The 24,849-nt window shown below is 37.8% G+C and overlaps 1 protein-coding gene across 3 annotated transcripts; it reads right to left on the bottom strand.

Moving 5' to 3' along the window:
- Window positions 1-5,182: 5,182 nt before the first annotated feature.
- On the bottom strand, window positions 5,183-14,321 carry LOC127413021 (mannose-P-dolichol utilization defect 1 protein-like). 3 transcript variants are annotated; one of them, XM_051649814.1, is made up of 8 exons: window positions 14,174-14,321; window positions 11,087-11,152; window positions 10,871-11,003; window positions 10,617-10,702; window positions 9,786-9,904; window positions 9,604-9,714; window positions 9,251-9,385; window positions 5,183-6,046 (listed from the first exon to the last, which is right to left on the bottom strand). In XM_051649814.1, the coding sequence occupies exons 1-7, from the start codon at window positions 14,295-14,297 to the stop codon at window positions 9,263-9,265; spliced, it is 762 nt and encodes a 253-aa protein (XP_051505774.1). In that variant the 5' UTR covers window positions 14,298-14,321; the 3' UTR covers window positions 5,183-6,046; window positions 9,251-9,262. The 3 variants fall into 3 exon arrangements, 2 of the variants coding, with proteins under 2 accessions (XP_051505774.1, XP_051505767.1); XM_051649807.1 differs by lacking the exon at window positions 5,183-6,046 and having other exon boundaries at window positions 6,076-9,385; XR_007892523.1 differs by lacking the exons at window positions 5,183-6,046; window positions 9,251-9,385 and adding an exon at window positions 10,103-10,429 and having other exon boundaries at window positions 9,689-9,714.
- Window positions 14,322-24,849: the final 10,528 nt, after the last annotated feature.

Here is a 24,849-nt window from a genome sequence, read left to right as displayed (position 1 = left end):
TCTCTGGTCTCGCGCTTTTTTTTTTTTTTTTTTTTTATGTTGAACAAATCTTTGTGAAAGTTAAATGTGATGACATCAAATCAAGAAGCACAAATCTGGGAAGTGAATGAGGGCCAATCTGTAAATATTGATATACTGTTTCGAAAGTATAGCCACAAGATGTAAACAATGAGTGTTAACATGATTTATTGTGATAAAATTGCTTAACCTTTTCTGTGTAAAGTTATAGGCAGTTTTACAAATTCATTGCCATTAGGTAACACTGTAAACCCCTAAGATGTCCATAAAAGTGACAATTTAAACAACTTTACAGCTAGAAAAATACACAAGTTTTATCAGAATAAATAATGTGTGCTTTTTTTTTTTTAATTTTAAGCTTCACATTTCTGAATTTAAACACTCCAAAAAATTGGCCCCATTGTAACTTTGATTTTTGCACGAGGAGCAGTAAGTTGGTAGGTCACATTTTTGTGAAATTGTTTTTTTTATTAAAAAGAGGGTCCCTGCAAATACTGAGGTCAAGTGGCTTTGTATAAAAACTCACAATCTTTAAAAGTATGGCACCAGTTTTAAGAAGGCAGCCCTGACGGCACACGTACATCACCCAGATGTCTTTTTGATGTGTGCTTACATCTGGAAGATGTATTTTTCTACATTGTTTGCTCATCTGTAATACCTCTGAGACGTTTCCTCTCGGATGTCAATAAGATAGTCAACAGATGACTTCGAAACATTTATGATTTCGAATATTTGTAAATCTGATTTTAAGATGTTTAGAAGATGTCAATTAGACTCTGATGCTTTCCAGATGAAAAGATACAACAGACATCTAAGAGGTGTATAGGTGTGCTATCTGGGAGCTGACCTCAAGGCAAACGTTCCTATCTTTCATGTTTTCTGCAAGATGAAAAATTACAGCAATATTTTGAAGAAAAACATGGAAATGTATTATATGGTTCCTGATGTGTTTGAAAATGGCAATACATATTTTTTTTTCTGAGGTATCATTCATGTTCTTGCCCCTTTTTAGGGTTAAAATGCACCTGGGTGGTCTGAGAAAGGACAAAATATTCAGTGTCACAAGATGGACCTATGTATGGGCGAAATCATCAACTTTCCACTCAAATTCACAGTGCACCTCTGTATAACCCTCTCTCTCTCTAGATTAAAATCGGGTTGTTGTCCCGGCCGTAATTGGCCGTTTCGGAGGCACATTGTCCGTTGCTTTTGAGCTCGCAGGTGTACATAGTAAGCCACTGAATCCGCAGAGGCTCCCTAGGACCACTTTGTTCTCTTTTCTCGCTTCCCGCTGCGCAGAAAATTAGCGTTGCCGTCGCCTCTCCGCGTTTTCTCTTCGGATTTAACCCCTTCACCTCCTGATGTCATTCTCATGAAAATGTAAGAGCTCGCTGCCGCTAATCGGAGGGCGAAGGGAGGGGGTGGGATGAGGGTGAACTTTCATTTACTCTGATAAAATTCAAGCGTGTTCTCAAGCATTAGATGCAATCTAAGTAATATGTTGTCCATTCCATATTTGTTTAAAATGCTAAAAGGGAGAAAATCAAGCCCACTTTGTTCTCGAAAGAGCTGAATATGCGCTTATCTCGTTTGACGGCTTTGACTATGGGGTGGTAGGGGGTTAAAAGGGCGAATATGGGTGTAGAAAAAGGTGGGGGTGCTGGATTTTCTGGTGAGAAACATACGATCTCTTAGCAACGACTAGTGAAGCTTCAATAAACTGTTACCGTGGAAAGTCGTGGGTTGCCAGTTTGAAGATAAAAGCTAAAATTCGGTGTCAAGGAATTGACTGAATGAGCGCCATATGTTGGCACGATTGTTGCTGCGTTATTTGTTAATCATTTTTTTTCTTCCCTTCCAAAATAAAAGATGACAATCCGTTGACAGCCCTGTTACTGTTTCGTCATAAAACCCGGAAACGAGATATTAATGGTTGCTCTGGAGACTAGGGGGTGCGTATTATTTACATGCATTCCGAGGGAAGTCTAAAGAGCCGCTCCCCTCCTGCACGCACACAAGATATTGACGCTTCACTGCCCAACAGGTGAAATGAAAACAGCCATGAACGTGGTGATTACGAATATGAACGGACAAAATTACTGTTAAATGTAGACTTTATATTCCTTCATAAACCTTCTGTTTCATTTAGCCTACATTTAAAATAATTTACACACAAAACACAAAAAGTCACATAAGCACGTTACCTACAACTAAGTTTAATTTCTGATCATGCCTAGCTTGCAGCATGGTAAATTGTTGGCCACAGCCAAGTTCAGAATTTCAAGCAGAGTAGTTCACCCAAAAAATAAAAATTCTGTCATAATTTACTCGCCCCCATGTTTGTTCCAAACCCATGAGTTTATGAAGAATCTTCACCCAGCTAACGACAGTTCATTGTGACCACATCTGTCAAGCTCCAAAAAGGACCAAGGAACACTATAAAAGTCAGTACAATGCATTCACAATATTCCATGGCTTCTGAAACATACAACAGCTTTGTGTGAGGAACATAAATTAGGTTGTTATTCACTGATAATATTCCTCTGCCACTGCTCAAATCTCGTTCTACATCCCGCATATTCAAATCTGTGTGTCACGCTCACTAATGAAAAATGTAAGATTTAGGCTTGGGGTCGATGCCTTTTTCCTGCGTCGATAATCAGAAAATTTCCCCAATGATTATGAAAATATATCTGCATTTTTCAGATAGAAATAGGGCTGTTCGTAAAATTGTATTTGCTAGTTGTATTTGTCTCTTCAAACATATTTCTCAACAAAACTCTGTGTAAGCAGCAGGGTAAATTAAAGGGGGTTGCACACTGGACACGTCTAGCGGACAACATGGCGTGTTCTAAAATTAGAAACTGTTATTTTCTATGGAGGTACGCACCCTCCACGTACCTCCATGTAGAACACGCCTACGACTCCTAGCTACTTACAACTCTGGAGGCTGCTCAAAATTCTGTAGTGCCACGGAGTGCAACTCACATAGTTTTACATTAAATCGACCCAAATCATTATCAAAGGACAAAGATTATTTATTCTAGCCATTACTGGATGATATATTGTGTATATGTATCTTTCATATAGCCTACACATTGTATTATCTATTACAAGTATGTCTTGTTGTGGTTTGACAACTTGAATGAAACCTCTTCAAAGGTACAAAGAAATTACATAATAAACGTCGCCATTTCTAAACGTTCAGTTTGCATAGTTGCACCAGTTTCGTAAACTAACCTACAAACTCATCAATGTCACTTTGTTCCTTCTTGAGGAAGTACAAAAACCCTTGTAACTTTTGTGTGTATGGTGACTAGATTCACAACTTTGGATTGCCAACTGTACCCCATCGACACGGTCCTTCAGTATTGAGTACAGTAAATGTTATATCACCCCCTTGTGGTCTCCCGAAGCTATTTCGCCAGACTATATTAAACGGAAGGCAAACAGACAGTGAATTGGAAAGCACACAAATTAGGCTTCTGATTTAAATGTCAGCTTGTTAATATATCGATGCCACAAAAACGTGTCAATAAAACAATGTGCCGATCAATAATTTATATATTGATATTTTATGACATGCCTAGTAAGAACCAATGCTGTTTTCCCGTCAATTACATAAAAACTGCTGTAACATGATGAGGTGTCATTTTTTTAATCTCAACGTGATTGTAAATGGAATTTCAGTGCTTTGGTGGAGGGGAAGATTATTTGGGAATAATAGTTCTCACACAAAGCCATCGTCTGATTTAAAATATAGCGCACAACTCATATGGATTACTTTTATGGTGCTGTTTGGTGTCCTTTTTAGAGATTGACAGCCATGGTCACTAAATGTAAACTATGAACTTGTATGGAAAAGAGTTGCAAAATATTTGTAAAAATTTCTCCTTTTGTGTTACAAAGAAAAAAAAAACAGCATACAGGTTTGAAAAGACGTGAGGTTGAGTAAATAATAGAATTTTTGGGTGAACTATTTTTTTAAGCAGGCTTTATGCCAGTTTCATTCTCAAACTGTCCACGGTTCTACACTAAAAAAGGAATGGCTGTATTAAAGGCAGGGCTGTTGTTCGGTGGGGACAAGGTGGGGGATGGGGGGCACAAAGGTCCTCTAGGCCCACCCATAACAATATTGTGCCGGCCCCTGTGAATTTTAGTGATAGCCCTGATAATAAGACCTGCTTCATCACTCACCTGTACAATGGCTTGTCAGTCATGCCTTACACGTTGTGTACACACAGGTGAGTGAGTGGGCGTAATTTTTTTCCCCTTTTTTAACAGAGCCGCAACGGTTGGTTGAAATGCCACCAGCAATGGATACACGCATGTGTGTGAGTCAGCCTAGATGAGTACAGCCTGTCACGCAACAACAGGAGGGTGGCAAGACTCATCTGATAACAGTGTATGTTGTGTCTGCCACTTGCCAAATGTAGAAGTTTATAGCCAAAAAAATATGCAACCTGTTGAAGCAGCCTTATTTAAAAAATTTTTTATATATATATATATATATATTATCTTTTTAATTTATGCATTTCAATTTCATTCTTCTACTTTTGGCTGCTCCCTTTAGGGTTTGCCACAGTGGACCATCTGTGATCAACATATTTGACTTGGCACAGGTTTTACACCAAATGACCTTCCTGACACATCCCCCAGTGGCTGGGGGACTCTCACTCACACCAGCGGGGCAATTTAGAGTCTCCAATTCAATTAATCTGCATGTTTTTGGACTTGTGGAGGAAACCCACGCAAACACAGAGAGAACAGGCAAACTCCACACAGAAAGGCCCAGTTGAGCCAGGACTCAAACCCGGGACCTTCTTGCTGAGGCGACAGTGCAAACTACTGAGCCACCGTAACTTAATTTAGTTAAAGATTACACAATTAAATTTGATAGAAATTTAAATAAAACAAAAAATAGGCTAAAAGAATTTTTTGATTGTTGAAAAATCAGCCCTAAATCCATTTGGATGTGGTATATGCATTACCTAGTGGTATATTCATTACCCAGTTCTGAATAAAATGAGACACACAGATTCCAGCTTGTCAACAAAACGTATCTACTTCTAAGAATTGGCATAGGGCTAAAGCGGTAGTCAACCAGATTTATTTTATGTCATGGTTGCCAAAGCTAATGCTATAACCATTTGTTTTTGTGGAGATAACCTTGATAACCCCTGTAAATTGGGTGTTTTGTCATAATGAATCTAAGAAGCCATAGAAGAAGCTGAGTATATGGTTATTACTTTTAGTGTATACAGCAATGGTAAAGACATCCATCTAATGCTTGTTTACATGGACCAACAATCTTGTGTACAGTGGAACACAAAATGTGTCCTATATGATTGGCCCCTCTTTAAGCCCATTTAATAAACACTCAGAGGGCTTGACCAAACTAGGAGAACATCAGTTTTGGTATGTTGAATGTGCTGTATAACAGAGACCCCAAAGTTCAAAACCCACCATTCTGTGCAGATGTAGCAGGCTTTGACAGAGCACGTGTACATTTCTGTTGGGTTAATGTGTTTACTAGAGGAAGTGTTTACCCAGCAATGAAAGAGTGATTGACAGCTAACACTAATGAGTGCACCACACCCTGGGCTAGACTGGTCTTGCAGCAAAGTGAGGGAGAAGGAGGTGGGGTGAAATGGTGAGGCAGAGTGAAACAAGATACTCAAGGTTACTATTTCCCAATAAAAGATAAAGACCTGTGATTTTATAGTGCATCAAATGTTACATTAGTTTGTTTTGCAGATGTACTTTTGTGATGTTAGCATTCTTTATGCTTTGATGGAAAAGAAGCTGAGATCTAAAGATCTTGAGAGTCTCTGACAATCTGGTCTGATACATGTAATATGCTTTTTATAGGCCGGATAAATCATTTGTCAAGCACGCCACATACAGTAAGTGGTGAGGTGATGCGTACCGCTGATTAAGAGATATGGATATGGGAAACACTCTCCTTCTCAGGTGAGGTGAGATAAGAACATGGGCAAAACACAGCTTACAAGGCTTCCTAGTAGACCTGGGGAAAAAAAGATGCAAGATCTCACCATCAGAGAAAACAAACACTCTGTGCAAGACCTCCCAAAACACAGACTCTTAACAATTAAATACATTTTTCTAGTTCTAAATTGAGATCACATTCCTTTCTAGCAGTTGTATCTACTTTTGGCCTGTTATCCAGCAGTATGCATTATAATAGCAAATTCATTTAGCTGACCACTCTCACAGAATCAAACCAAGCCCCATTACCTTGTATCTTTAGCTAACAATATAATAATAAAAAACACAATATATTTACTATCTAGTAAATTATTTTTCTGAGAAAGGGTCTGCCAAGAGCATAATGGACAATAGGTGTGTTTTATATTGTTGGAAAAAAAAAAAAGCCATCAAGTCTGACACTTTCTGCTACCCGTGGTGTCCATAGGAACAACACTAGCTACGAAACTGAACATAATGTTGTCCCCGAGTTGACTCTGTGAATATGCAGCCGAAATTGCAAACAGACATCTAACCACATAAGAAGCAGTTTGTTAGCTGATCAATATTTAAGTCCTTTTTTACTATAACATTTTCACCCTACCCTGTAGGTGGCAATATGCACGAAGAATGTGAATCAACAAAAACAAAAGAATGTAAAAAAGGACTTAAATATTGATCCGTTTCTCACCCACACCTATAGTATCGCTTGAAAGACATTGATTAAACCACTGGAGTCATACGGATTATTTTATGCCTCCTTTATGTGCTTTTGGAGCTTCAAAGTTTTGGTCACATTTCACTTGCATTGTAAGGACCAAAAGAGCTGATATATTGTTCTAAAAATCTTCATTTGCGTTCACTATAACTTTAAGACATCCACTTGTGTCAAAAAAAGATTATCTCTATCTTCTCATTTAAATGGGTAAGGTTTTTAGCTATCTGACATTTAACATCAAGCAATCAAAAAGGGATTTAAAAGAGAGGTCATCATCAGGATTCAAAGAAAGGCACAATTATGTATAATCAGCATAAATTGAGCCAAGGGGCAGCAAATATAAAGATAATTAAACTAAATTGAACCTTGAGGAACCCCACATACAAAAATGTTCTGTAATGCAGGAATGCCAACCAATCACCTGCAACATTAAATGAGAACAGGATGATAAATCATGTCAAGGCTGCACAAATATCCAATAAAATAAACAATAGATAATTTGCTACATTAGGAAGAATGGACTCTTTAATAAGGAGAGGATGCACACAGGGGCAAAAAGCAGTCTTTAGATTTTTTTCAATGCTACAATACAATTTTAGCCTTATGTTCAGAGACAACAAAACCATTGGTAGGTTGATTTCCCTTAAATATGTAAACACTGTGGCTCCATCAAAAATTACTTGGTTTGAGCATCCTGACAAGCCAGTGGTGTTTGTGAGGCGTGACTGTCATTTACTGATAAACAGGAACTAAGCTGAGGAACTGCAGTGTGTATGTTTCCTAAGTATTGATAAGTTTTAAACACCTATGGTGCTCATCCAAAGATCCAACTGGTCTTTAGGGAGCAGAATCAAACTGTAATGGTTTCAAATGAGGTAAACATAAAAATAGCGTTAATATAATATAATTTGCATAAACATATGCAAATTATGTGTTAACTTTGACAGCCCTAAAATTACATTTAGTAAAAAATACTTTTTTTTCTTAAATTGTCCACAGACCCCATAGAGTCTATATTTGGCCCCCTTGAAAATCCTTAAGCTAAAGGATACAAATGCCTCACATCTGTATTTGTAGTTGATGCAACTCTTTGCCTCTCTCTGGTGGTATAAATATGTATCACAATCATGTCCTTCAACCCAAAATGTGAAAGACAATTTAAAAAAAGAATATAAACTTTTATTAAACTGTCTACAAGTGTATGCAGCTTTTTTTTTTTTAAGCATTTCAAACTACAGGAAATGTAGTTTGAATTTAAAAAAAAAAAAAAAAAAAAGAGCAATGAACACATTATCTGATGGACATGTTTTACTCAATGGTCAAAAGCATTCAAATGAATTTCCTTTCACTTGGAGACAGCTTGAAACAACTGGCATTTGATGGCTGAACACTACTATATTTAAAAAAAATGTACTACTGCTTTGTAGTAAATTTTACCCAGTTCCAACTATTATTTACAATTCATCCCTCATTCAAAATGGCATGCATGCATTGATACTTCCCACTGAAATACAATAGAATAGTGACCCACTAAAATACTTCTCCATAACATTAAGAAAAATCCTTTATATTGTCGACTACAAAATAATAGCCTAGGGCTAACAGCTCCGAGTTTCTGGAAGACTTAAAATAGTGTTCATGGGGGTAGATTTGTCTACACAGAGGGGACAACCAACGATGGGAACTATTTAATTCTAGCAGGACAGCCTTTAGCATACAATGACAAATGTACATCACGTACGATGACATTTAAAATATGCACACATTTACAATTCTAGAATTGTAATCTCATTTCACTCTGCTGTGTTGCCCCACAGATTTAGTGTTGAGTTCAAAATCTATGCCATATCAAAATACTATATATTTGTAATGCATTACTAAATTAGTATTTATTTTGATAGACACTAAGAGCTGTTATCAACTGTAGCAGTCACTAACTGGCTATCCAACCAATCCTTCAATACATCAGCAGGAATGAAGGAGAATAATTAGGAAAATAATTTCTAGTACATGGGCTTTGGCAAATATACAGTTAGCCAGGGTGATGTCATAGGCAATACAGTATGTCAATCATAAAACAAGGATTATTATTATTATTTTTTTAAATAAAATCATTACATAAGTTTGTAGGTGTGGGGTTGAAAGAAAGAATACCATAGACACCGTTCCCTTCCCTGAGCTGAGAAAATGGTCCAAGTGCTGAATATGTAGCCCACTACCCGAACAAAGAGTAAATAAAAGAGAAGAAAAAAACAATACTACAATTTATAGAAAGAACCCCCACTATACTATATACTGACTTTTTGGTCCATTTAAAAGAACCTGAAATACATGAATATTTATACAGTGTTCGTACCAGCCTGTTTGTGCATGCTGCATGATATGTTAAAAATTCCTTTAACAATTGATCAAGGGACAGAGCTCAATTTGACTAGAACCGTCATTTTGATTAGGAGACATTTCACACTATATCTGTTGTTCATAGCACATAGTGGTCACTGAATTAGAAATCTGCCTGCGTGTCACCTTTTTTAGGATCTACTCAGCCTTCTTCTTAAGGGCAGGACTGCTGTTCCAATAGTAAAGGACCTGAGCAGCGATCACACCATTACAACAAGAGGAAATGATGTACGTGACAGCCATCAGGGTATCTCCTGTTTCCTGTTCAGAGACATATCAACCTAAATTATTACAATAACAAAATCACTGCTCTATTGGACCTATGAGGGAATGATGTTAGAAAAAATGTGGCATGTGGTTGGGTACATTTCAAACTAATTTAAAATACAAAACTCAATGAAGGTCAATTGTAAGCTACTAAGCTATGACAAAACCAACAATCTAAGGTATTGCATGGTAATTCTTTACTGTGGTTATACCTGCACCGTAGTAAATATACGTGCTAGGGAACCTGCAAACAGTAGAAACACTGAGATGGCTGAAAGCTGCCCAGTGTGGCCATTTCTGTAGTTGGTGCCAGCCTGAATTAACTGAAGACAGAAAAAATCAGATTGATGCATTTCTACTGGGTCAACTGTTAAACAGGGCTTATCCAGCTTACCCGTCCAAAGATGATGGCTGGCATATTGGAGGCCTGCATGGTAGTGACAATAGACAGGGGGGTCAAGGGAGAGATGAGAACTGCCAACAGACCAAGGTAGACTAGCAGAAACACCAAACCTGTGAATAACCATATCCGTCAGCACAGTCAAAATGTAAAAACAAAACCAATGACACGTGAAATTATGATTTTCAAAGTTTCCTAAAGTATTAAGACATGTTGTAACAGTTAAAGGATGGGCAAGGAGGAGGCAGGAACCAGCTGAACAGTCAACATAAAGTTTACTGTAAAACTCAACATAAAACAAACACACACACATGCTGTTCGGCCGCGTTCATCTTGCTCTCTCTCGAACTGGCGTCTCCGGCTCCCCTTTATCTCGCTCTCCCGCTGATCATCCGATTCAGCGCTGGCCGTGCACCCTCACGGCCCGGCAAAGCCCTCCTCCTCATCACACTCCTCCCCTGCCCGATTCAGGCCGGGGAGCCTCTGGCAGACAGCAGCGAGCCTCCGACCCCTGGTGGACTGCGCTGCCCTGGTGGATGGCAGCGGTGAGGACTCCGCGACGGCACATCCCTCCTCCCTGCCGGGTTTCGGCACCACTGTAACAGTTAAAGGATGGGCAAGGAGGAGGCGGGAACCGGCTGAACAGTCAACAAAGTTTAATGTAAAACTCAAGATAAAACAAACAAACACACACACGCAGCGCAGCCACATGCGTCTCTCTCTCTCGAACTGGTGTCTCAGCCTCCCCTTTATCTCACTCTCCCACTGATTATCTGATTCAGCGCCGGCCACGCCCTCCTCGTCACATACGTCTAATTAGCTTACCTTTGATGGTGTTTCCTCCATAGTGCTGGATGAGGAAACAAATGATCACTGTCTGAAACATGAGGAAAAGGGCCTCACCCCAGGCACTGTCAAAAATAACTACATTAATATGCATTGCATCTTTCTGTGTCCAGTTACCAGTTTTCACTGGTTTTAATAGTTACAGTATAAAAGTATGGTGTGTATGAACAAACATGTACCTTATCATTCAGATGAAAAGCATTGTAATTACACTTATAAAGAACTGTTTGTACCTGAAAGGGAAGCTGTTGGCTATACTGTAGGCCATGGTGCCTGTGATAGCAAACAGCTCCAGTAGAACAGAGTTAAAACTCAGGCCTTCAGCACTTTTAGCACCGATCAGCTTCAGAATCTGAGGTAGCTTCACTACCAATAAACATACACAAAAACATCAGTGTTAGAGGAAATTGTTTGTGTGTTGTAAAGTGCAAAGAGTAAATTTTGCTTACCTAACACTGAGCCAAGGATAATACCAATGCCCAGGCCTTTGCTGATTACAATCTTCAAACAATCAACTGCAGAGAACCAAAAAGCAGCCTTCTGTCAACCTCAGTAAGATTTGCAATATGGCTGTACACAAAGGTTTAGGCACCCCTGGCCATGATTTTAGGCGATCTTACAGTGCATCCGGAAAGAATTCACAGCGCTTCACTTTTTTCACAAAATGGATTAAATTCATTATTTTTCCTCTAAATTCTACAAACAATACCCCATAATGACAACATGAAAAAAGTTTGTTTGAAATCTTTGCAAATGTATTATAAATAGAAAATGAAAAAAAAAAAAATCACACGTACGTAAGTATTCACAGCCTTTGTCATGACACTCAAAATTGAGCTCAGGTGCATCCTGTTTCCACTGATCATCCTTGAGATGTTTCTACAACTTGATTGGAGTCCACCTGTGGTAAATTCAGTTGATTGGACATGATTTGGAAAGGCACACACCTGTCTATATAAGGTCCCACAGTTAACAGTGCATGTCAGAGCACAAACCAAGCCATGAAGTCCAAGGAATTGTCTGTAGACCTCTGAGACAGGATTGTATCGAGGCACAGATCTGGGAAAGGGTACAGAAAAATTTCTGCAGCATTGAAGGTCCCAATGAGCACAGTGGCCTCCATCACCCGTAAATGGAAGAAGTTTGGAACCACCAGGACTCTTCCTAGAGCTGACCGCCCGGCCAAACTGAGCGATCGGGGGAGAAGGGCCTTAGTCAGGGAGGTGACCAAGAACCCGATGGTCACTCTGACAGAGCTCCAGCATTTCTCTGTGGAGAGAGGAGAACCTTCCAGAAGAACAACCATCTCTGCAGCACTCCACCAATCAGGCCTGTATGGTAGAGTGGCCAGACGGAAGCCACTCCTCAGTAAAAGGCACATGACAGCCCGCCTGGAGTTTTCCAAAAGGCACCTGAAGGACTCTCAGATCATGAGAAACAAAATTATCTGGTCTGATGAAACAAAGATTGAACTCTTTGGCCCGAATGGCAAGCGTCATGTCTGGAGGAAACCAGGCACCGTTCATCACCTGGCCAATACCATCCCTACATGGTGGTGGCAACATCATGCTGTGTCAGGATCGAGGGAAAGATGAATGCGGCAATGTACAGAGACATCCTTGATGAAAACCTGCTCCAGAGCACTCTGGACCTCAGACTGGGGCGAAGGTTCATCTTCCAACAGGGCAACGACCCTAAGCACACAGCCAAGATAACAAAGGAGTGGCTACGGGACAACTCTGTGAATGTCCTTGAGTGGCCCAGACTTGAACCTGATTGAACATCTCTGGAGAGATCTGAAAATGGCTGTGCACTGACGCTCCCCATCCAACCTGATGGAGCTTGAGAGGTCCTGCAAAGAAGAATGGGAGAAACTGCCCAAAAATAGGTGTGCCAAGCTTGTAGCATCATACTCAAAAAGACTTGAGGCTGTAATTAGTGCCAAAGGTGCTTCAACAAAGTATTGAGCAAAGGCTGTGAATACTTATGTACATGTGTGGGGTTTTATTTTTTTTCCCTGTTTTTTATTTTTAATAAATTGCAAAGATTTCAAACAAACCTCTTTCACGTTGTCATTATGGGGTATTGTTTGTAGAATTGAGGAAAATAATGAATTTAATCCATTTTGGAATAAGGCTGTAACATAACAAAATGTGGAAAAAGTGAAGCGCTGTGAATACTTTCCGGATGCACTGTAACACAACCTTCTCCGCAAACAGACTTTATCTTTTAAATAAGAATGCAGATGATGTTTAACATTTTAAAACATGTAAAATTGAAAAAATAAATATAATATTAAAATCTTTAAATAAACATGGCATTTGCAAACCTGGGCTGATGCTCAACAACCATGGACTTCTCTTAGCAACTGACTGAAAAACCAGGAATAAAGATATCTAAATGCTTTCTGCTTGCAGTTCTAAAGTGATGGTTCACCAAAATTGAAAATTCTCTCATCATTTACTGTGGGTGAGAAACAGATCGTCAACATTCTTCTACTTTTGTTCTTGGTGATTCATATTCTTTGTGCATATCTCCACATAATGGTCAGAGAAGATAATTTATAGTAAAAAAGGACTCAAATATTGATCTGTTTCTCACCCACACTTATATCACTTCTGAAGACATGGCTTTAACCACTGCAGTCTTATGGATTACTTTTATGCTGCCTTTATGTGCTTTTTGGACCTTCATATTTCTGGTCACCATTCACTTGCATTGTATGGACCTGTAGAGCTGAAATATTCTTCTAAAAAATCTTCATTTGCATTCAGAAGAAAGAAAGTCATACACATCTGGGATTGCATGAGGGTGAGTAAATGAGATAACTTACATTTTTGGGTGAACTATCCCTTTAAAACTGCGAGCAGAAAGCATTTAGATTTCTTTACTCCCTGTTTTTTTTTTTTCAGTCAGTTGCTAAGAGAAGTCTATGGTTGTTGAGCGTCAGCCCAGGATTGCAAATGCCATATATATATATATACATATATATATATATATATATGTTTTCAAATTTTCAAGAAAATTCATTTTTGGGCGAACTGTCCCTTTACGGTTCTGAAATGCCATTCAGAGTTGGAAGAACTGTTTAAGACAAGATCTAAAAGACTAAGAAACTTAATGTTTAAATTTCTTTGTGTTTGCTTAATTTTACTTAGTCTGACAGTATCCAGACTTCTGTATTCAAAATGTTTCATAAACAACTGAGATCAACAAACTTAAAAGCCCGAAGTTCAGACAGTTTTATGGAAATCGTCGATGATTAATGAAGACAGGATGAGACTTGCATCCAGTAAGAATGTGCCATGTATTTGGTTACGCCTCTTTACATCCTGAAGCAGACCAGCGACCCCGCCTTTTCTTCGCACAATTTTTTTTATAGAAATGTAATGTGTAATAAAATCGTTGTGATTAAAAATGTCTATTGTCCATGAATAGTACAATCGATTCCTAATGTGACAGGCGCACTGACAGAAGTTCACTCTGTCACTGAATCGCTATCGAGTTAACACTAATCTAGTAAAATGTGCTCTTACCGTGCAGAGGATTGAACTGTAAGAAAAACTCGTCATAACATTTTTCCGGCATTAAATATTTAACAAGTACATCTTTAAAAGGATCCATGAATGATGTTGCCAAAGCTGGTTCCGATGCCGCCATGATGCAAAACGTCAACGTCACGTGACGTCGTCCTTTATTGTTATTCTGCCCATGTGTTTGTGGAAACTGTTCAAGTGACAAGTGACTTGATGCACTTAAAGAAATGTTTTGGGTTCAAAACAAGTTAAGCTCAATAGACAACATTTGTGGCATAATGTTGATAACCACAAAAATTATTTTGACTCGTACGTAATTTCTTTGAAAAAAAGAAGAAAAAAAAAAGAAAAAAGAAAAAAGAAAAAAGAAGAAAAATCGAGTTTACAGAAGGCCTAACAATAGAAGTTAATGGGGCCAATTTTTGGAGGGTTTAAATGCAGAAATGTGAAGCTTATTATTTTATAAATGCACTTACATTAATTCTTCTGTTAAAACTCATGTATTATTTAAGCTGTAAAGTTGTTTAAATATTAAAATCATTTTAGGGTTTTAGAGTTTGTTGACATTACATCATCATGGCAAGTTTAGTAAGCGATTTTATCACACAAAATTCATAATAACATGCATATTGTTTACGTCTTGTGGCTATAATTTTGAAACAGTGAGTATTTTAATGTTTACTAATTGGTCCCATTCACTTCCATTGTAAGTGCCTCACTGGAACACAGATTTTAGCTTTTTCTAAATAAAAGGAGGGGCAAGGAGTCACGTGGCGCCATGCGAGGGTCGGGCGTGTGAACGGCGATCTCTGCGGATTGATTATCTGGAGTCATCGGAGAGGGAATTAGCTGCTAACCCACTAGCGACCAAGACAGACATGGAGTGCATTTGGGAAAAGTTGGAAGAACTTGAGAATCGTAACCGGCGAAACAACGTCCAAATTGTTGGAATTTCTAGATATGATGAAATTCCTAGATGAGCTCTTCCCGAGTCTGCTCGAGCTCAAGCTGGAAATCGAGCGAGCTCACAGAGTTCCGGCTTGGAGATCTGCTATGGGAGACAGGCCCCGATCAATTCTGGCCAAATTTCTGAGATCATCCAATGGAGATCTTGTGTTACGGGAGGCGAGGAGTAAAGGAAGGCTTTCTTGGAAGAACCACAGCATTTTCTTGTTCACAGACTTTGTGAATTCGACAAGAGAGAAATGTGATCGATTCAAGGAATGCAAGAAACTCACATCAACGGAAGGTAGCTTTGCACTGATGTTCCCGGCCAAATTGAGAATAGATACTAAAGAAGGCTGTAAAATATTTACGTGCCCACAGAAAGCGATGTCCATAAAGTCAATGGAATGAGTAAGTCATTGTGTGATGATCTCGATGCAGCCGAGTGGACCGACTCACTGAACATTCACTTGTTCAGGGGGAGGAGCTTTATGTATATAATTTAATTCCGTATTTTCTGTTATGTTTATTTATTTTGTGAATGGAATCAATAAAAATTGTTAATAACAACAAATACCAGAAAAGTTTGAGCTTGAGAAGGAAGTGTAAGTGTAGCCTACATGATGATAAAGACAAATACACCAGTAAATCATACAAGAACAGACAAAATGCAACCAAGATTATAAAACGAGACTGATGGCAATGGAAATAAATATTTTTAAAATGTAAGAGCATTTGACTGGCCTGATATGAGAATAAAGGTAAGCTTCTTCCTTGTGAACTTACATCTTTGCGTCTTAGCTGATATTTTGATTATTACACACTGTTGATATATATATATATATATATATATATATTAACACGTTAACGATATTTCTCATTGAAAAGAGTTTAATTGGACTTCTGTCTGCCTTCTGTAAACAAAGGGTGGTGCAATTGGTCTATAACGCAGATTTCAACTAATTTGACCTCAGTGACTTCCCGTAGAACTTGAAGAAGCTCCAGTAAAATATGTAAACCTAAAGTGTTGAAAGTGTTTTAGTGAACACAGATTATACCTGCTATAACTGACAAATGGACAAGCATCGCACAATAAGAAAAACTGAGTCTGGCATCAATCACGACATTTCCGGCCAACATTATTGCGTCTTGGTGTTAAAAGAGGGCTACTGCACAGTTCAACTCAATGGTTCCTTCAAAGCTGATGGTACTATTTATTTAATTACAGGACCAAGAAAAAAAAAAGGTGGAAATGATGAAACAATAGATATTTGGTTTGAAATTAAGACAGCAAATTGTTTGGACACTTGAAAATGGCTTCATGAAAGATCACTGTTCAAGTGTTTTTGTATTTAGTTTGCAATCCTTCGCAGAACTTCATGACAATGTCAGGGCATAGAATCAACAAGTTCATGTAAAAGCTGTGGTGAAAGTTTCCACCAAGTTTCGGAAAGTTTCCACCAAGTTTCGGCCACCAAAGCTTTCAGTTCATCCACACACTGTAAAAAAAAAAAAGAAAAAAAAAAAAGACTGTTAAATTTATGGTAAAAAACTGGCAGCTGTGGTTGCCAGAAATTCACCGTAAAAAATATGGTAAACACGTTTCAGACATTATGGGATGTAATTTTGATGCCTATATATTTTATGGTGCATTACTGTCATTTATACGATGAAATAATAAACTTGATATATTAACCTTCTGAAACTGTAAAAATCTGCTTTTTACTTTATAATGAATTGTTAATCACCGTAGTAAATAAAGAAAGGGCACATGATGACATAAAGTTCATCAATAGTGGCCCTTCCTGAAACAATGACCAATAAACATGTTGAGACAGTGCTCAGTGTCACTCACACAAACACTAAACACCATCAGTGTAACACGTGAAATTAAAATAATGTAATAAACATTAACTGAACTACATCAGATATAACACAGAACACCCCAATGTACATAACTGATATTAAAAATAAGAAGGAACATAACTATTCCAATAAAATATAATGAAATGAACTGGGTCACACAGGGAATTCTGGGAACGCCTGATTATTGTTTTTTACCGATACAATAATTTACCGTAAAAAGTAAATGTACTCTCTTGTTAAACATAATATACATTTTTACTGTTAATTATACAGAAAATCATACTTTTTACATACATTTTTTTTTTTTTTTTTACAATTTTACTGTAACACTACATGTATTATCTTTTTAAATATATTAAAATGATTTACCATATATTTTAAGGTAACTGCCCATTTACCAATGAACGTTTTTTTTACTGTAGCATTTTTACAGTCTTTTACCGTTAAAATTACGAATTATTATTATTATTATTATTATTTATTTATTTATTTATTTTATTTTTTACAGTGCATTTTTCATTTCCATTTTATCCCATAGGTACTCTATAGGGTTTATGTCAGGGCAATAAATGTTCTTTTTTGTGAAGTGTTCTTTCAAAAAGCAGCTGGTATGATTTGGATTGTTATCCTGTTGAAAGATCTGCTTCTTTCTTTGCTGATTTCTGTAAGTTTGCATCCAGAATTTGTCTGGAATTCTGGATGCAAACTTGCAGTCTTTCTATGCACGTTCTTTTGCAAATTACATCCTGGCTTTCTTATTCTTTAAAGGACTATTCCGGGTTCAATACAAGTTAAGTTCAATCAACAGCATTTGTGGCATATTATTGATTACCACACAAATTAATTTTGACTAGTCCCTCCTTTAAAAAAAAAAAAAAAAATCTGGGTTACAGTGAGGCACTTACAATGGAAGTTAATGGGGCCAATCTGTAAACATTAAAATACTCAATGTTTCAAAAATATAGCCACAAGATGTGAAAAAATGTGTTTTAACATGATTTTAGTGTGATAAAATCAACTTCTGACCTTTTCTGTAATTATACTGTAACAAGGACACTGTAAAATAAAGTGTAACCCAAATAATTTTGGGGCCACTGTATGTTTTAAAATGATTTTATGAATTTTATTAGTAGTACAATTTTTAATGAGGAACAAATTACAGAGTGTACCTTTAAGTCAATACACATAGTGACCATACTTGCATACATACTCAGAATGTAGGGCCATAATACATCATAACACAGTCATTCAGAACTATTCAATAGTACCTGATTTATCACAAAAACTGATTAAGTATACAGTGCTGTTAAAACTAATGTGTGTTGAAATGGGTTAATATATGGTAAACTAGATTAGTAAAAGGTAATATCTATTAATGAGAGAACAGACTGCTCAAATATTTATAATAATAAATCATTTTTTAAAGAAATTAATTTAGTAATCCACTTAATCCACAAGGTATCCATCATCCCCACTCCTGCCACACAGGGAGAGATGTCAGTGTCTTGGTAAATGGAACCTCACTGGGGACAGTCCTTGTTGCTGGGGATTTGTTTGAGCTTTGCCATGATGAAGACTTCTGGAAGGAGCTGAGTGAGAACCCTCAGATACAAGAGACCAACCGACAGATGGCGTTACAGACTGCTGATGTCATCATTCCTGGACACAGGCCATTGTTTAGGGTGCACAGAGAATAATGGCATTGACATAATCATAAAGCTGAAGTTAGCCTGAGTTCAGAAAAGTCACATATGAAACCTTGACCTGGATGAATACATGATTTTCTTTACTACTGTGATGCAATGATGTTCCAATAATAACTCATAGATGTACTTCAATATGGGTTACTGACAATTACTTTTTTGTTAAAAAAGGATATTTGTGACTAAGTACAATAATTATATTATAAACTAGATTGATAAAGTTTGTAGACAAACTTTGAGGTTGGCTTGAAAAAGCCTGGTCTGAAAGTTTTAAAAAGTTTTAAAAGCTTAGATAGATAGATAGATAGATAGATAGATAGATAGGTGTTGCTAGCATGTTTCTGGCATGTTTTAGCACTTAGCTAGGTGTTGCTAGCATGATTCTAGCATGTTGCGAGCATGTTTTAGCACTTAGCTAGGTGTTGATAGCATGTTTTAGCATGTTCCTAAAATGTTGATAACATGTTTTAGCACTAGGCTAGGCATAGCTAGCATGTTTAAGCATGTTTCTAGCATGTTTTAGCACTTAGCTAGGCATTGCTAATATGTTTAGGCATGTTTTAATATGTTTTAGCACTTAGCTTGGTGTTGCTAACATGTTTAAGCATGTTTCTAGCATGTTTCTAGCATGTTTTAGCAATTAGGTGTTACTAGCATGTTTTAGCATGATTCTGGCATATTGCTTGCATGTTTTAGCACTTAGTTAGGTATGCTAGCATGTTTTAGCATGATTCAAGCATGTTGATAGCATGTTTTAGCACTAGGCTAGGCATAGCTAGCATGTTTTTGCACATAGCTAAGTGTTGCTAGCATGTTTTTGCACATAGCGAAGTGTTTTTGTTAACATGTTACAGCACTTAGCTACACTTAGCATGTTTTAGCATGTCGATAAGCTTTGCTAGCATATTTATAGCATGTTTTAGTAGGTTGCAAGGGTGTTCCGGCTAGTTGCTAATGAGTTTAAGGAGGGAGAGAGAGAGAGAGAGAGAGAGAGAGAGACAGAGATAGGATAGAGCACCTTAAAGCTTTTGTACATTTGAAATTTGACTGATGAAATTTGGATGTCTTGGCTCACCTGAACATTCCGTCAATGTAAGTGAATGGGATTTTTCCGGTTTTCGATTGTCCGCTGTGCGGAAACCATAAGTCCAAAAAGATATGGCATAAAGCTTCAGAACAACCTGAAGGTCTGTAGCGAGTTTGGTGGATGTAGCTTAAAAACTGTAGGAGGCGTTACTCTTGATAATTTGGGTCTCAGAATAATAATAATAAATATAGCTGCAAGCAGCAATCAACAGGCCCAAGCACTGTGGGTCCATTTCCTCCTGGCGGCTTTAGTAAAACAATGCATAAAAATTTTTGAAGCAATTTGTGTAAATGTAAATTGATTTTTTCAAAGACTGCTGTAAGGGCCACACTTCCTGCTGCCAGTTGGTGGCGCAATGACCGTGATCCACAGTAGATACATCAATGTGATCAGCTCTCAAGGCCAAACATACGGTTCAATTTTGATGTAAATCACACGATGCACACAGAAGATATGAGACAATTCTTTCTTCCCATTTGTTTGTTACTTTATCGCGTTGCCATGGAGACACTATTTGAGACATCAAAAATCAGTTGGCAATTTAGCATCTTCAATGTTTTGGTATGACATTGCCTAAGTTTGGTGCCAGTCAGATGAATTCCCTATGAGGAGTATTTCAAAACCCAGAGCATGCCATTTTCAAACAATCCAAAATGGCCGACTTCTTGTTGGGCGGAGTTAATGTCTGTGGTGTGAAAGTTGTCCGGCTTGATAAGATCTACATACAGTATGTACAAAGTCTGGTGACTGTAGCTGAAAAGGGATATGCTACAGAGTCCCCTGAACATGGCCATTTTCTATTTGGCACTACAGAGCCCCCTCTACACGCCCATGAATGAGCCTTTGCCCAGCCCTAATGGCCGACGATTCTGATATGTGTGCAAAAGATCATAAAAATTCAAGCATGCAAAGTACCTCAAAAACATATGAATATACATAAAAAGGAATAATAGTGTTTAATGTGTTGCCATGGCAACAGTAGTTAAGATATAGAAAATCCCTTCATAATTTTAAATCTGTACTGTCTTGACATTATTATAAAAAAATTTGAAGCAGTTCAGATAAAAATAAGAGTGCTATTCCAAAGTCTGTAAAAAGTGCCACACTTCCTGCTGCCAGTTGGTGGCACTATGACCGTGCCCCACAATAGTCATATCCATGTGATCAGCCCCAATACCAAACATAAATTTTGATCTAAATCACACAATGCACGCCGAAGATATGAGCACTTCCTTTTTTTCATTTTTCGCCATTAATTTATTGCCTCACCATGGCAACACCGTTTGAAATATCAAAAATCTGTTCGCAATTTAGCATCTTCAGTGTCTTCGCATGACGTTGCTCACGTTTGGTGCCTGTCACATAAATCCCCTAGGAGGAGTATTTCAAATTCCAGAGCATGCGATTTTCAAACAATGTAAAATGGCAGACTTCCAGTTGGGCAGAGCCTATGAATATGAGGGTGAAAGTTGTCCAGCTTGATGAGATCTATATGTGTACAAATTTTGGTGAAGGCGTGTGCTACAGAGCCTCCCAAAAATCTAATTTTCAAGGGGCCGGCAGAGAGCCCCCCTTGACCCCCATGTGAACTTTTGCCAAGCTCTAATGGCCGACGATTCTGATGTGTGTGCAATTTTCAGGAGTTTTTGAGCATGTTAAGGAACCCAAAAGCCCCTGAAACCTTGAAAAGAAAAATGTTAACAGTTATCCTTAGGAAAACAATAGGGCCTCCGCACTTACAGTGCTTGGGCCCTAATAAACTTAAATAGTAGAACAGTAGGTTGGCTTTTTCAAACCAATCTAATTACAGTGAAACTCTGAGGACCAGATTGCTCTAATCTAGGTATGAAATGTACTGAAGCCATACATGAATGTTTGGCTTTAAACCCTAATGTCAGTTTTTCAGGTATACCTACCTATTTTGACTGCTCAGTGTACTACTGACCCACTGGCAATTTTAAATAATTTCAAGCTTTATCAGATTTAGAACAACAGAGTCATGAGACACAAGATTATTATAGTAGATCTAAGTGATGTCAGATGTTGTGACTCACTCAAACCAGTACCCACCAAAGTAAGGTCAAGATTGTCTCACCAAAAATGCACAGTAAAGAATCTTTGGTTTGACATTTTATGTGTGCCATTTTATTTGTTTATACAGGTAAGAAAATATCAATGCTTCTGTTCAGAAAAAAACAACTGGCTACTGTTTTGAACTCTACTGTAGTAAATACAGCTGTACTGCCATAATAGGCCACAATTAAATACAGCTATCATAATAAAAATGTTACTGTATTGTCAATGTGTGTAACCCAGTGGCGGTTGTAGCTTGTATGGTGCCTTGGGCGATACCTGCTTCAACACGCCCCCAAAGTTGTTGACCGAGGGGTCTCCCCGCAAGATGCCGCCCTGGGCAACTGCACATGTCGCCCATGCCTAAATCCGCTACTGGAGTAACTTGTAGTATGTAAGCCTGTACTCTTTTGGGCTGTTAGCAGTTGTGTTATAAATGGTTGAATAGTGTTGCAATGAAATAGTGAATAGTGTTGCAAAGACCAGTTACATTTACATGTCTTGCTACATGGTCTTTCACTCATTGCTTCATACTAAAACCATAACTCGTATATTTACCGCTTTCACGTCATTAAATCAAATGTGAATTGTACTGCTGTTCTTGTTCTCCTCAGCCCAAACCTATAATGTAGATAAATAATGTTTTTCAGCTTCTGAAATTAATTTTTAACCTATTTTTTTTTAGAAGAATACACTGATTCCACTCAAGTATTGTCAAGAATAATTGAAGTACTTGCTCTTATGTTTAGTGAAATTTTACAATACATTTATTCATACATCGAAATTCATACATTTATGTATGGTTACATGTGTAATTACAAAACAAGCTTAAAACAATGGCTTTGATTGCAGTAGGAATCTAAGTGGTAACACACTCTTCATGTATTCCAGATCCAAAAGTTGATCTCATTTCTTATACTGTACAAGGTTTGTACAAGGTTTATCTTCATTCATGCTTTAAGTTAAGATTAGGTAAGGTCTTTAATGTAAAGGTGAAAGCTTCTCTCGGTGGTTAACCAAAAGATGTGAAAGAGTGAGTGCTCAGTCTGTGAGATCCCAACACACTTTTCATTAATTAAATGCCAGCTTTTTTTTTTGATGTAAGAGTGTTGTGGGTATATTTCATTCAACGAAGTTCATTTTCTTAGTTTATTTTAATTTAATAATTTTATTTAAGCCTGTATGAAGAATGAGATTCTTAAGGACTGTTAGTACTTTTACTAACAGTACATTTTAGTATTTATTTGAAATGTGTATTATTATTATTATTTTCCTTTACACAATCCCATATAGCAGCTATATTGAAATAAAATACAGGTGCATCTCAATAAATTAGAATGTCGTGGAAAAGTTCATTTATTTCAGTAATTCAACTCAAATTGTGAAACTCGTGTATTAAATAAATTCAGTGCACACAGACTGAAGTAGTTTAAGTCTTTGGTTCTTTTAATTGTGATGATTTTAGCTCACATTTAACAAAAACCCACCAATTCACTATCTCAAAAAATTTGAATATGGTGACATGCCAATCAGCTAATCAACTCAAAACACCTGCAAAGGTTTCCTGAGCCTTCAAAATGGTCTCTCAGTTTGGTTCACTAGGCTACACAATCATGGGGAAGACTGCTGATCTGACAGTTGTCCAGAAGACAATCATTGACACCCTTCACAAGGAGGGTAAGCCACAAACATTCATTGCCAAAGAAGCTGGCTGTTCACAGAGTGCTGTATCCAAGCATGTTAACAGAAAGTTGAGTGGAAGGAAAAAGTGTGGAAGAAAAAGATGCACAACCAACCGAGAGAACCGCAGCCTTATGATTGTCAAGCAAAATCGATTCAAGAAGTTGGGTGAACTTCACAAGGAATGGACTGAGGCTGGGGTCAAGGCATCAAGAGCCACCACACACAGACATGTCAAGGAATTTGGCTACAGTTGTGGTATTCCTCTTGTTAAGCCACTCCTGAACCACAGACAACGTCAAAGGCGTCTTACCTGGGCTAAGGAGAAGAAGAACTGGACTGTTGCCCAGTGGTCCAAAGTCCTCTTTTCAGATGAGAGCAAGTTTTGTATTTCATTTGGAAACCAAGGTCCTAGAGTCTGGAGGAAGGGTGGAGAAGCTCATAGCCCAAGTTGCTTGAAATCCAGTGTTAAGTTTCCACAGTCTGTGATGATTTGGGGTGCAATGTCATCTGCTGGTGTTGGTCCACTGTGTTTTTTGAAAACTAAAGTTACTGCACCCGTTTACCAAGAAATTTTGGAGCAATTCATGCTTCCTTCTGCTGACCAGCTTTTTAAAGATGCTGATTTCATTTTCCAGCAGGATTTGGCACCTGCCCACACTGCCAAAAGCACCAAAAGTTGGTTAAATGACCATGGTGTTGGTGTGCTTGACTGGCCAGTAAACTCACCAGACCTGAACCCCATAGAGAATCTATGGGGTATTGTCAAGAGGAAAATGAGAAACAAGAGACCAAATAATGCAGATGAGCTGACGGCCACTGTTAAAGAAACCTGGGCTTCCGTACCATCTCAGCAGTGCCACAAACTGATCACCTCCATGCCACGCCAAATTGAGGCAGTAATTAAAGCAAAAGGAGCCCCTACCAAGTATTGAGTACATATACAGTAAATGAACATACTTTCCAGAAGGCCAACAATTCACTAAAAATGTTTTTTTTATTGGTCTTATGATGTATTCTAATTTTTTGAGATAGTGAATTGGTGGGTTTTTGTTAAATGTGAGCCAAAATCATCACAATTAAAAGAACCAAAGACTTAAACTACTTCAGTCTGTGTGCATTGAATTTATTTAATACACGAGTTTCACAATTTGAGTTGAATTACTGAAATAAATGAACTTTTCCACGACATTCTAATTTATTGAGATGCACCTGTATTTAGCCTTTACCATGTTTCTATCCAACAAATAGAAACATTAGCTTATTTGTACCTTGATCCGTGACCCAATTGGCTTGATGTAATCTCCGTTGTCATCACATTA

The sequence above is a fragment of the Myxocyprinus asiaticus genome, chromosome 2, assembly GCF_019703515.2.
Source record: "Myxocyprinus asiaticus isolate MX2 ecotype Aquarium Trade chromosome 2, UBuf_Myxa_2, whole genome shotgun sequence".
In the NCBI taxonomy this organism is placed as follows: domain Eukaryota; kingdom Metazoa; phylum Chordata; class Actinopteri; order Cypriniformes; family Catostomidae; genus Myxocyprinus; species Myxocyprinus asiaticus.
Note: the sequence above shows the minus strand (reverse complement) of the source record. Positions and strands in the feature narration are given on the sequence as shown.